The sequence below is a fragment of the Heterodontus francisci genome, chromosome 7 (genome assembly GCF_036365525.1).
Source record: "Heterodontus francisci isolate sHetFra1 chromosome 7, sHetFra1.hap1, whole genome shotgun sequence".
Lineage (NCBI taxonomy): Eukaryota > Metazoa > Chordata > Chondrichthyes > Heterodontiformes > Heterodontidae > Heterodontus > Heterodontus francisci.
The window spans coordinates 3826747-3839686 of record NC_090377.1 but is presented as its reverse complement, the minus strand read 5'-3'; the positions used below and the strand labels follow the sequence as shown (position 1 = coordinate 3839686).

The window sequence follows — 12940 nt, the reverse complement described above, 5'->3', positions numbered from 1 at the left end:
TTAGAGCAGATGGCTGGGAGGGGGCAGACAGTTGGGAAGGGGCGGGCAGTGCGGACGGCTGGGAGGGAGCGGGCGGAGCAGACGGCTGGGAGGGGGCAGACGGTTGGGAGGGGGCAGACGGTGCAGACGGCTGGGAGGGGGCAGACGGTTGGGAGGGGGCAGACGGTGCAGACGGCTGGGAGGGGGCAGACGGCTGGGAGGGAGCAGGCGGAGCAGACGGCTGGGAGGGGGCTGCTGGTTGGGAAGGGGCGGGCGGTGCAGACGGCTGGGAGGGAGCGGGCGGAGCAGACGGCTGGGAGGGGGCGGGCGATGCGGATGGCTGGGAGGGGGCAGACGGCTGGGAGGGGGCGGTTGGAGCAGACGGCTGGGAGGGGGCGGTTGGAGCAGACGGCTGGGAGGGGGCGGTTGGAGCAGACGGCTGGGAGGGGGCGGGCGGTGCAGACGGCTGGGAGGGGGCGGTTAGAGCAGACGGCTGGGAGGGGGCGGTTAGAGCAGACGGCTGGGAGTGGGTCCTGAGCCTGTGGTACAGACACAGTCATTGATCTTCTGCCCTCTTTTCCAGGATCACAGCTGTGTGCTAAACTGCATTGTGGGCTGGGATAGCACCATTGGTAAATGGTCAAGAGTTGAGGGAACCCCAAGTGACCCCAACCCCAATGACCCACATGCCAAGATTGACAGTGAAACACTATTCAGTGATGGGAAACTCAATCCCTCGATAACCATTCTCGGTAAGAGCAGATGGTAGTGAGTGGCAGAATTGAAAGTGTGTGTCTTATACCAGAGGGATGTATGTGAATGTGTGAAACCGGCACTCCCTCAGTACTGACCCTCCGAGAGTGCAGCACTCCCTCAGTACTGACCCTCCGAGAGCGCGGCCTCCCTCAGTACTGACCCTCCGAGAGCGCGGCCTCCCTCAGTACTGACCCTCCGACAGCGCGGCCTCCCTCAGTACTGACCCTCCGACAGCGCGGCCTCCCTCAGTACTGACCCTCCGACAGCGCGGCCTCCCTCAGTACTGACCCTCCGACAGCGCGGCCTCCCTCAGTACTGACCCTCCGACAGCGCGGCCTCCCTCAGTACTGACCCTCCGACAGCGCGGCCTCCCTCAGTACTGACCCTCCGACAGCGCGGACTCCCTCAGTACTGACCCTCCGACAGCGCGGACTCCCTCAGTACTGACCCTCCGACAGTGCCGCGCTCCCTCAGTACTGACCCTCCGGCAGTGCCGCGCTCCCTCAGTACTGACCCTCCGGCAGTGCCGCGCTCCCTCAGTACTGACCCTCCCGCAGTGCAGCGCTCCCTCAGTACTGACCCTCCGGCAGTGCAGCGCTCCCTCAGTACTGACCCTCCGGCAGTGCAGCGCTCCCTCAGTACTGACCCTCCGGCAGTGCAGCGCTCCCTCAGTACTGACCCTCCGGCAGTGCAGCGCTCCCTCAGTACTGACCCTCCGGCAGTGCAGCGCTCCCTCAGTACTGACCCTCCGGCAGTGCAGCGCTCCCTCAGTACTGACCCTCCGGCAGTGCAGCGCTCCCTCAGTACTGACCCTCCGGCCATGCAGCGCTCCCTCAGTACTGACCCTCCGGCAGTGCAGCGCTCCCTCAGCACTTTACTGTGTTGTCCTGGATTGTCAGTCAAAGTCTCTGGAGTGGGATTTGAATCCACGACCATTTGAGTCAGAGGTGTGGGTACTGCCTGCTGAACCACAGCTGACATCAGCCTGTGCCTTATCTTACAGCGGTTTAGAATTTCACATGATTTTGTTTCCTCTCTGCAGGGTGCAATGTCAGTATTCCCGCCGAGGTGATCATCCTGAACTCTATTGTCCTCCCTCACAAAGAGCTGAACCGCAGCTTCAAGAACCAGATCATTCTGTAGAAACGAAGCCCGCTCATCACTCGATCTGCGTGTCTGGCATGAGCGCACAAACATCGCCATGTGGCAGCATCTGCAGAGCCCAGCGTGCTAGTCAACCGTTAGTGCACAAAGCAGATTTGTGCCTCGTTATTTTCATGACCCTATTTTCTAGAAGTATATAAATCTATTCAGAGATTTACATTATCTTATCCGGCATTGGTTTTTGGAACAATCAGACCCACTCCTACCGCAGCACTTGCACGCTCCCCTATCACGGACTCTTCCCACCCATATAATCCCCTCACACAGTCCTGGTCGCCCCCAGTGAGGGGGAGGCGGTGGTGTAGTGGTATTGTCACTGGACTAGTAACCCAGAGACCCAGGGTATTGCTGTGGGGACATGGGTTCAAATCCCACCACAGCAGAAGGTGGAATTTGAATTCAGTTAATAAATCTGGAATTAAAAGCTAGTCTAATGATGGCCATGAAACCATTGTCGATTGTTGTAAAAACCCATCTGGTTCACTGATGTCCTTTCGGGAAGGAAATCTGCTGTCCTTACCTAGTCTGGCTCACGTGACTCCAGACCCACAGCAATGTGGTTAACTCTTACATGCCCTCGAAATGGCCGAGCAAGACACTCAGTTCAAGGGCAATTAGGGATGGGTAAAAAATGCTGGCATGACCTGCGACGCCCACATCCCATGAATGAATAAATAACAAGTACCTCCTAGAAGGGCTGCTCTCCGGATCTTTCCTCATTTCAGCAGTCTCTGCACTGCTGTCAAGGTCACATGGGGTGCAAACAGATTGGATTGGTGAAGCATAGACATTGTCTGGAGGATATTGATCTCTCTATTGAAGTTATTTTCCTCTCTCTCCCCAGTTTCCAGTTAGTTTCTGTTGGTATTTTATTCAACCACAGACACCAATATCACAAAATTCTCCCACTTTGAGTCTGAGGTTGAATGGAAGGATATTGATGATAAAGCTTTGTGAGGTGTTGCTGAATTGGTGAACTAACAGGGATGGCCCATCCCTTCTCGGAGTAGTTTACAAAACTGTTTCCTTAGCTCTGGAGTGATTTACTGGCAAAATAGTGGCAAAAAGACAGTGATTGACTGACACTGGAACTGTCAGTGGGTTGTGCTCTATTGCACCATGTCTGATTCCCCCACTTGGTAGCAGTATGTGGGTCTATGTCTGTGATGTCACATGGCTGTGTGTGGCCTGGACTACAGGAGTTGCAGTGTTGCCCCTCAAAGCACAGCACCCCACACCACCAGTGTGAGGCTATTCCATTTGTCCCATGATTAAAATGAGACCCAAAACCCCAGCCTCACCCCTGGACTGTTACCCCAGCCTGACACTGACACCTACTGTACTTTTACATCACAGCACTGTCTTGCTCCTGGGCTGGAAGCTCGCTAGGAAGCTCCCTTGCTGTTCAACTCTATCCATGGCCATCTGCTCCCATCCCTAACGTTTTCTCCCCCAATCTGCCCTCTTAAACTGTTTAAATTCCCCTGGCTCTTTAAATCAGTTCATTTTAGCCCTATCTAAAAGTTAACAGTTAGTTTAGTGTATGTTACCTGGGCCCACTGCCCTCCCCCAGCCACACCTGCTCTTTGTTTCCTCAATGAAATTGATCCGGATGAAACTGACGAGCACAGCTGCCGATACTTCAATCTCCGATCCTGCTGTCTTCACAGTCCAGAGTGTCTGCAGCCAGGGCATGCGGTAAGTCCATTGAGGTGAAGAAGGAGCTGCGGGACCCGAGAGAAGTCCTGTGAAAAGGTGCCCCGAACACCCAAAACATCCACGAACGGCCCCCCCGGCCGCAACTTCAAAGCGCCCGCGGGAGATGGCTCGGAGAGCATCTGCAGCGCACTGTCGGCAATGCTGCATGCCTTTATTTAAACCACTGCAAAAAAAAAAAACCCTTAGCAAATGTAATCACCTCGAAGTCTGCCAAATGATGCTTCACCTCCCGAAGGACGTGGATGAGCTTTCCGGACGTCGATGGTGGGCACTGAGGAAATGGCTTATTACCTGCACCAGATTCCACCCCCCCCTTTACCCCCCTTCCCTGCTCCACCCTCTCAGCTCACCCCCTCACAACCCCGTCCAAGCCCGCCCCCCCCCCTCGCACCATCTTCACCCCGCACCCCCTTCCCCTGCACCCCCCCCCTCTACCCCACCCCCTTGCATCCCCTCCTCCCACCGGCACCATCCTACACCTGTGTAGGGGCCCCAACAACCCCACTGCCTTGTGGGCGTCTCGGGAGAGACCAAGGCTAAGGGAGTAAACCCTAACAGAAAATCCGGAGCGGAACCCCGTAGGCGGTCATGTGTCACCTTTGGCATGTTTCCGGCAGTTCCTGCAGCCATACTGGTGCCAAACGTCGTGTCCTGCACTCCTTTGGACCCCACCAGAACGGCTGAGAGGGGGGTTTTGACGACTGGGCAACTCTCAACCTCCATAAATTTGCCCAGGCATGCGCCATGGAGAGGTCACTCCATAGTTGCCTCACAGCGACTAAAACAACACGGAAGGCAGCAGTTACGGGTTATAAGTCCAGATAAATTGGCGTAGAAACTGGGCGCCACGGGTTGCCTTTGTCGGTGGGAGAGGTCATTGCACCTCACTGGACAGCTACCGCCCGCCTCAAACTGGGCAGCCCCCGGTCAATAAGGTTCTGTCCCGCCACAGTCTGCCTGCTTCAATGGGTGCTTGGAGCTCAGGGTCATTGCCCGAAAGGTGGACTGATACACCGCACCAAACAACATGAAAAAAGGAAAGAAGGTACCAGCCCTTCGCTTTGCAAGCTGGAACGTCAGAACTATGTGTCCTGGCCTGTCGGAAGACCTTACACAAATCAACGATTCTCGGAAGACCGCCATCATCATCAACGAGCTCAGTAGATTCAATGTGGACATTGCAGCACTTCAGGAGACTCGCCTCCCCGCGAGTGGCTCTCTAGCAGAGCAAGACTACACCTTCTTCTGGCAGGGCAGGGATCCTGAAGAACCAAGACAGCATGGAGTGGGCTTCGCCATCAGAAACTCCTTGCTCAGCATGATAGAGCCTCCCTCAAATGGCTCGGAACGCATACTGTCCATCCGACTGCTCACCACCTCTGGTCCAGTACACCTACTCAGCATCTATGCTCCAACACTCTGCTCCGCACCTGAAGCTAAAGACCAGTTCTATGAACAACTCCATATCATTAGCAGCATCCCCAACACCGAACACCTATTCCTGCTGGGGGACTTTAATGCCAGGGTTGGGGCCGACCATGACTCATGGCCCTCCTGCCTTGGGCGCTATGGCGTTGGAAGGATGAATGAGAACGGGCAGAGACTGCTTGAGTTGTGTACCTATCATAACCTCTGCATCACCAACTCGTTCTTTCACACTAAACCCTGTCACCAGGTTTCATGGAGGCACCCAAGATCACGTCGTTGGCACCAGCTAGACCTCATCGTCACAAGGCGAGCCGCCTTAAACAGTGTTCAAATCACACGCAGCTTCCACAGTGCGGACTGCGACACCGACCACTCCCTGGTGTGCAGCAAGGTTAGACTCAGACCAAAGAAGTTGCATCATTCCAAGCAGAAGGGCCACCCGCGCATCAACACGAGCAGAATTTCTCACCCACAGCTGTTACAAAAATTTCTAAATTCACTTGTAACAGCCCTTCAAAACACTCCCACAGGGGATGCTGAGACCAAGTGGGCCCACATCAGAGACGCCATCTATGAGTCAGCTTTGACCACCTACGGCAAAAGTGCGAAGAGAAATGCAGACTGGTTTCAATCTCATAATGAAGAGCTGGAACCTGTCATAGCCGCTAAGCGCATTACACTGTTGAACTACAAGAAAGCCCCCAGCGATTTAACATCCGCAGCACTTAAAGCAGCCAGAAGTACTGCACAAAGAACAGCTAGGCGTTGCGCAAACGACTACTGGCAACACCTATGCAGTCATATTCAGCTGGCCTCAGACACCGGAAACATCAGAGGAATGTATGATGGCATGAAGAGAGCTCTTGGGCCAACCATCAAGAAGATCACCCCCCTCAAATCTAAATCGGGGGACATAATCACTGACCAACGCAAACAGATGGACCGCTGGGTTGAGCACTACCTAGAACTGTACTCCAGGGAGAATGCTGTCACTGAGACTGCCCTCAATGCAGCCCAGCCTCTACCAGTCATGGATGAGCTGGACATACAGCCAACCAAATCGGATCTCAGTGATGCCATTGATTCCCTAGCCAGCGGAAAAGCCCCTGGGAAGGACAGCATTACCCCTGAAATAATCAAGAGTGCCAAGCCTGCTATACTCTCAGCACTACATGAACTGCTATGCCTGTGCTGGGACGAGGGAGCAGTACCCGCGCGATGCCAACATCATCACCCTCTATAAAAACAAAGGTGACCGCGGTGACTGCAACAACTACCGTGGAATCTCCCTGCTCAGCATAGTGGGGAAAGTCTTTGCTCGAGTCGCTCTGAACAGGCTCCAGAAGCTGGCCGAGCGCGTCTACCCTGAGGCACAGTGTGGCTTTCGTGCAGAGAGATCGACTATTGACATGCTGTTCTCCCTTCGTCAGATACAGGAGAAATGCCGTGAACAACAGATGCCCCTCTACATTGCTTTCATTGATCTCACCAAAGCCTTTGACCTCGTCAGCAGACGTGGTCTCTTCAGACTACTAGAAAAGATCGGATGTCCACCAAAGCTACTAAGTATCATCACCTCATTCCATGACAATATGAAAGGCACAATTCAACATGGTGGCTCCTCATCAGAGCCCTTTCCTATCCTGAGTGGTGTGAAACAGGGCTGTGTTCTCGCACCCACACTTTTTGGGATTTTCTTCTCCCTGCTGCTTTCACATGCGTTCAAATCCTCTGAAGAAGGAATTTTCCTCCACACAAGATCAGGGGGCAGGTTGTTCAACCTTGCCCGTCTAAGAGCGAAGTCCAAAGTACAGAAAGTCCTCATCAGAGAACTCCTCTTTGCTGACGATGCTGCTTTAACATCTCACACTGAAGAATGCCTGCAGAGTCTCATCGACAGGTTTGCGTCTGCCTGCAATGAATTTGGCCTAACCATCAGCCTCAAGAAAACGAACATCATGGGGCAGGATGTCAGAAATGCTCCATCCATCAATATTGGCGACCACGCTCTGGAAGTGGTTCAAGAGTTCACCTACCTAGGCTCAACTATCACCAGTAACCTGTCTCTAGATGCAGAAATCAACAAGCGCATGGGTAAGGCTTCCACTGCTATGTCCAGACTGGCCAAGAGAGTGTGGGAAAATGGCGCACTGACACGGAACACAAAAGTCCGAGTGTATCAGGCCTGTGTCCTCAGTACCTTGCTCTACGGCAGCGAGGCCTGGACAACGTATGCCAGCCAAGAGCGACGTCTCAATTCATTCCATCTTCGCTGCCTTCGGAGAATACTTGGCATCAGGTGGCAGGACTATATCTCCAACACAGAAGTCCTTGAAGCGGCCAACACCCCCAGCTTATACACACTACTGAGTCAGCGGCGCTTGAGATGGCTTGGCCATGTGAGCCGCATGGAAGATGGCAGGATCCCCAAAGACACATTGTACAGCGAGCTCGCCACTGGTATCAGACCCACCGGCCGTCCATGTCTCCGTTATAAAGACGTCTGCAAACGCGACATGAAATCGTGTGACATTGATCACAAGTCGTGGGAGTCAGTTGCCAGCATTCGCCAGAGCTGGCGGGCAGCCATAAAGACAGGGCTAAATTGTGGCGAGTCGAAGAGACTTAGTAGTTGGCAGGAAAAAAGACAGAGGCGCAAGGGGAGAGCCAACTGTGCAACAGCCCCAACAAACAAATTTCTCTGCAGCACCTGTGGAAGAGCCTGTCACTCCAGAATTGGCCTTTATAGCCACTCCAGGCGCTGCTTCACAAACCACCGACCACCTCCAGGCGCGTATCCATTGTCTCTCGAGATAAGGAGGCCCAAAAGAAAAGAAAAGACTGTCTTGCTGCTGTAATTGTGGCTTCAGTTTCTGTGATCTCCATTATTGTACAGCTTTGTATTGTACCTGCACAGCCCAATGTCTGTCTGTCAGCCTCACCTTCCCTAGGGTCAGGGATTGGAGAAAAGTGAGGTTCTTCTGCTGCTGCTGGAGGGCACAGAGTGAGAAACATAGAAAATAGGAGCAGGAGTAGGCCATTCAGCCCTTCGAGCCTTCACCGCCATTCAATACGATCATGGCTGATTATCCAAACTCAGTACCCTGTTCCCGCTTTCTTCCCATATCCCTTTAGCCCCAAGAACTATATCTAACTCTTTCTTGAATATATTTAATGATTTGACCTCAATTGCTTTCCATGGTAGAGAATTCCACAGGTTCACCACTCTCTGGGTGAAGAAATCTCTCATCATCTCAGTCCTAAATGGCTTACCCCTTTATCCTTATATTGTGACCCCTGGTCCTGGACTCCCCCGCCATCAGGAACATCCTTCCTGCATCTAGTCTGTCCAGTCCTGTTAGAATTTTGTAGGTTGCTAGGAGATCCCCTCATTCTTCTAAATCTAGCGAATACAAACCTTCATACGTCAGTCCTGCCATCCCAGGAATCAGTCTGGTGAACCTTCGCTGCACTCCCTCCATAGCAAGAACATCCTTCCTCAGATCAGAGAAGGGAGTTTGGTAAGGAGGGGAACTAAAAATTAATTGAGAAAATAAATTTAAATTAACACAATAAAGATGGCAGGACAGGTGATGTGTCGCGACTGGAGTATGTGGGAACTCCTGGATACCACGGCAATCATGTCTGTCGTAAGTGTCCGCGGCTTGAGGAGCTTTGGCTCAGTCATTGAGCTGGAGGCAGAGCTGCAGACACTGCGATGCATCAGGAAGGGGGAAAGTTACCTGGACACTTTGTTCCACACGCCTTAGGATAGGGTGATCCGTTTTGGTCTGTGGTCAGGAGGGTGACACTGCGCGTCACGCAGGTAAGGAGATCGAGAAGGTGGGAGTGGAGGAGCCTCAGCCCTTGCAATTGAGGAACAAGTTTGAGATTCTTGCAGCTTGTACGGACAAGAGCGAGGGTTGTAGTGTGCATGAGCAGACTGACCATGGCACCATAGTACAGGAAGCCGTTCAAGGGGAGGAATAAAAAGGAAAGTCGTGATAGTAGGGGATAGTATAGTTAGGGGGATTGACATTGTTCTCTGCAGCAAAGAGCGAGAGTCCAGACGGCTGTGTTGCCCCCGGTGCCAGGGTTCGGGACATCTGCTCAGGGCTGGAGAGGGACATACAGTGTGAGGGGAAGGATCCAGTTGTTGTGGTCCATGAAGGTACCACCGACATAGGCAGGCCAAGGAAAGAGGTTCTGCATAGTCAGTATGAGGTGGTAAGCACCAAATTAAGCAGCAGAACCTCAAAAGGTAATGATCTCTGGATTATTACCTGAGCCACGTGCAAATTGGAGTAGGGCAAATAAGATTAGAGAAATGAATGCATGGCTCAAAGACTGGTGTGGGAGAAGTGGGTTCCGGTTCAGGGAGCACTGGCACCAGTATTGGGAAAAGTGGCTGGTGTACCATTCAGGTCTATACCTGAAGCTTGTTGGGACCGGTGTTCTTGCGAGTCACATAACTAGGGAAGTAGAGAGGGTTTTTGAATTAAATATTGGGGGCAAAGGATCAAATTTGGGAAGATGTGGTAAATCAAAGTAGAGACAAGGCAAAAGAGAAAGGTATTAATATGGGAAATGATAACTGCCCCTTCCTATCACAGTCTATTACAAATCTAAGAGTAAATCAGCAGTCAAGGCTAGAGGTTACAGAAATAATAAAGGGCAAAACTAAAGGCTCTGTATCAGAACACACACAGCATCTGAAACAAAACAGATGAACTGATAGCACATATAGAAATAAATAAGTACGATCGGATAGCCATTACAGAGACATGGCTGCAGGATGACATAGATTGGGACCTGAATATTGAAGGATACATGACATTTAGGAAGGACAGGAAACTAGGAAAAAGATGGAGGAGTGGCTCTGTTAATTAATGATGGTATGAAATCCTGTGACATTGATCACAAGTCGTGGGAGTCAGTTGCCAGTGTTCGCCAGAGCTGGTGGGCAGCCATAAAGACGGGGCTAAAGTGTGGCGAGTCGAAGAGACTTAGTAGTTGGCAGGAAAAAAGACAGAGGCGCAAGCGGAGAGCCAACTGTGTAACAGCCCCAACAAACAAATTTCTCTGCAGCACCTGTGGAAGAGCCTGTCACTCTAGAATTAGAATTGGCCTTTATAGCCACTCCAGGCACTGCTTCACAAACCACTGACCACCTCCAGGCGCGTATCCATTGTCTCTCGAGATAAGGAGGCCAAAGAAGATTAGCACAATAGAGAGGGATGACCTAAGTTCAGGAAACCAGGATGTAGAAGTGGTTTGGGTCAAAATGAGAAATGATAAAGGCAAGAAATCACTTGTGGGAGTGCTGTACCGGCCCCCTAACATTAATCACATGGTAGGACGGGGTATAATGGGTGCTCGTCAGAAAGGTACATCGATTTTAATCTACATGTAAATTGGAAAAATCAGATGGGCAAAGATAGCCTAGATGAGGAGTTCATAGAATGTTCTCGGGATAATTTCTTGGAACAGCACGTTGTGGAGCCAGAGAGCAGCCTAGACTAGACCTAGTATTGTGCAATGAGATGGGATTAATTAATGACCTCAGTTAAGCCGCCCTTAGGCAGCAGCGATCATAATCTGAATGAATTTTACATTCAGTTTGAGGGAGAGAAGAGTGGGTCCAAGACTAGTATTTTAAACTTAAAAGAAGGGCAATTAGGAGGGCATGAAAGCAGAGCTAGCTAAAGTGAACTGGCAAATCAGGTTAAGGGATAGGTCAATAGAGATGCAGTGGCAGACATTTAAGGGGATATTTCAGAATACACAGAATAGATACATTCCAACGAGAAAGAAAAATTCCAAGGGGAGGACCGACCATCCATGGTAAACTAAAACAGTTAAAGATAGTATCAAATTTAAAGAAAAAGCATATAATTGCACAGAGGTGGGTGGTAGGTCAGAAGATTGGACAGAATATAAAAAACAGCAAAGAATGACTAAAAGATTGATAAGGAGAGAAAAATTAGAGTTTCAGAGAAAGCTAATGAGAAATATTATGACAGATAGAGTTTCTATAGATATTTAAAAAAGAAAAGATAAAGTGAGTGTTGATCCTATAGAAAGTGAGTCTGGGGAATGAATAAGGGAAAATAAGGAGATGGCAGATGCATTGAACAGGTATTTTGCATCGGTCTTCACTATAGAGGATACAAGTAACCACCCAGAAATAGCTATAAAATCAGGAAACTGAAGGGAGGGAGGAACTCAAGAAAAATACAATCACCAGGGAAGTGGTCCTGAACAAATTGTTGGAGCTGCGGGCTGACAAATCCCCGGGTCCTGATGGACTTTATCCTAGGGTCTTAAAAGAAGTGGCTAGTGAGATAGTTAATGCATTAGTTTTAATTTTCCAAAACTCCCTAGATTTGGGGAAGGTTCCTTTCGATTGGAACATAGCGAATGCAACTCCTTTATTCAAAAAGGGAGGGAGACAGAAAGCAGGAAACTACAGGCCAGTTAGCTTAACGTGTCATCGGGAAAATGTTAGAAGCTATTATTAAAGACATTATAGCAGGGCATTTAGAAAAAATTCAAGGTAATCAGGCAGAGTCAACATGGATTTGTGAAAGGGAAATCATGTCTAACCAATTTATTGGAGTTCTTTGAGGGAGTTACATGTGCTGTGGATAATGGGGAACCGGTGGATGTATTGTACTTAGATTTCTGGAAGGCATTTTATAAGGTGCCACATCAAAGGTTATTGTGGAAAATAAAAGCTCATGGTGTGGGGGGTAACATTTTGACATGGATAGAAGATTGGTTAGCTAACAGGAAACAGAGTAGGCATAAATGGGTCATTTTCTGGTTGGCAAGATGTAACGAGTGGTGTGCCACAGGGATCAGTGCTGGGGCCTCAACTTTTTACAGGTTATATAAATGACTTAGATGAAAGGACCGAAGGTATGATTTCCAAATTTGGTAACAAAAATAGGTAGAAAAGCAAGTTGTGAAGAGGACATAAGAGTTTACAAAGGGATAAATAGGTTAAGTGAGTGGGCAAAGATCTGGCAAATAGAGTATAATGTGGGAAAGTGTAAAATTGTCCATTTTGGCAGGAAGAATAAAAAAGCAGCAGATTATCTAAATGGTGAGATTGCAGAGCTCTGAGATGCAGAGGGATCTGGGTGTCCTAGTGCATTTTGTTTTATTCATTCATGGGATATGGGTAGCGCTGGCTAGGCCAGCATTTATTGCCCATCCCTAATTGCCCTTGAGAAGGTGGTGAACTGTCTTGTTCAGCGGAGCAGTGGCTGGCGGACCTGCATGGAAGCTGATCCGAAGCAGCGGCAGACTGCCTGTGTCTCTCGGCGCGCGCTGAGACTCGAAAAGGGGAAAAAAAGCTTAGTGACATCACGGGAATTCTGCAAGCTGATTGGTTGGGTAAGTAACAGCTGTTGGTGTATTTAAATAGCTCAAAAAAGGGGGAAGCTTTTTTTTAAAACTTCAAGTCTTAAGGTGAGTAGTACTAAAGTGTGTTTTATTTTTTTTAATTATTGTAATTTATTAAGACTTTAGATTGTACTGGGTAGTGTTTGGAGTAGAACTAGGCCCCTAGTGTAATTAATATTTTTAAAGGGAGTAACTAATTAATCTAAGGGTAAGTCATGACAGGAGAGCTCAGCCCCGTGATCTGCTCCTCCTGCACTATGTGGGAAATCAGGGATGCTTTCCCATTCATAAATCCATGTTGACTCTGCCCAGATTATTATCCAAGTGGCCATTTATCACATCCTTTAGAATAGATTCTAGTATTTTCCCAATGACTGATAAGGCTAACAGGTCTGTAATTCCTGGTTTTCTCTCTCCCTCCCTTCTTAAAATAGTGGGGTGACATTTGAGACCTTCAAATCTGCAGGAACCACTCCAGAATCTA

At 49.9% G+C, this 12940-nt stretch overlaps 1 protein-coding gene across 2 annotated transcripts in view; it reads left to right on the top strand.

The window, feature by feature from the left end:
* Positions 1-2056, top strand: part of gmppaa (GDP-mannose pyrophosphorylase Aa) — a 68533-nt gene extending 66477 nt beyond the window's left edge. The window contains exons 11-12 of one of the 2 annotated variants that reach the window (XM_068034449.1): positions 563-731; positions 1778-2056. In XM_068034449.1, coding sequence (XP_067890550.1) covers positions 563-731; positions 1778-1878 — 270 coding nt within the window. In that variant the 3' untranslated portion in view covers positions 1879-2056. The remainder of the gene's footprint in view (positions 1-562; positions 732-1777) is intronic. The other variant, XM_068034450.1, reaches the window with a different exon arrangement.
* The last annotated feature ends 10884 nt before the right edge of the window (positions 2057-12940 follow it).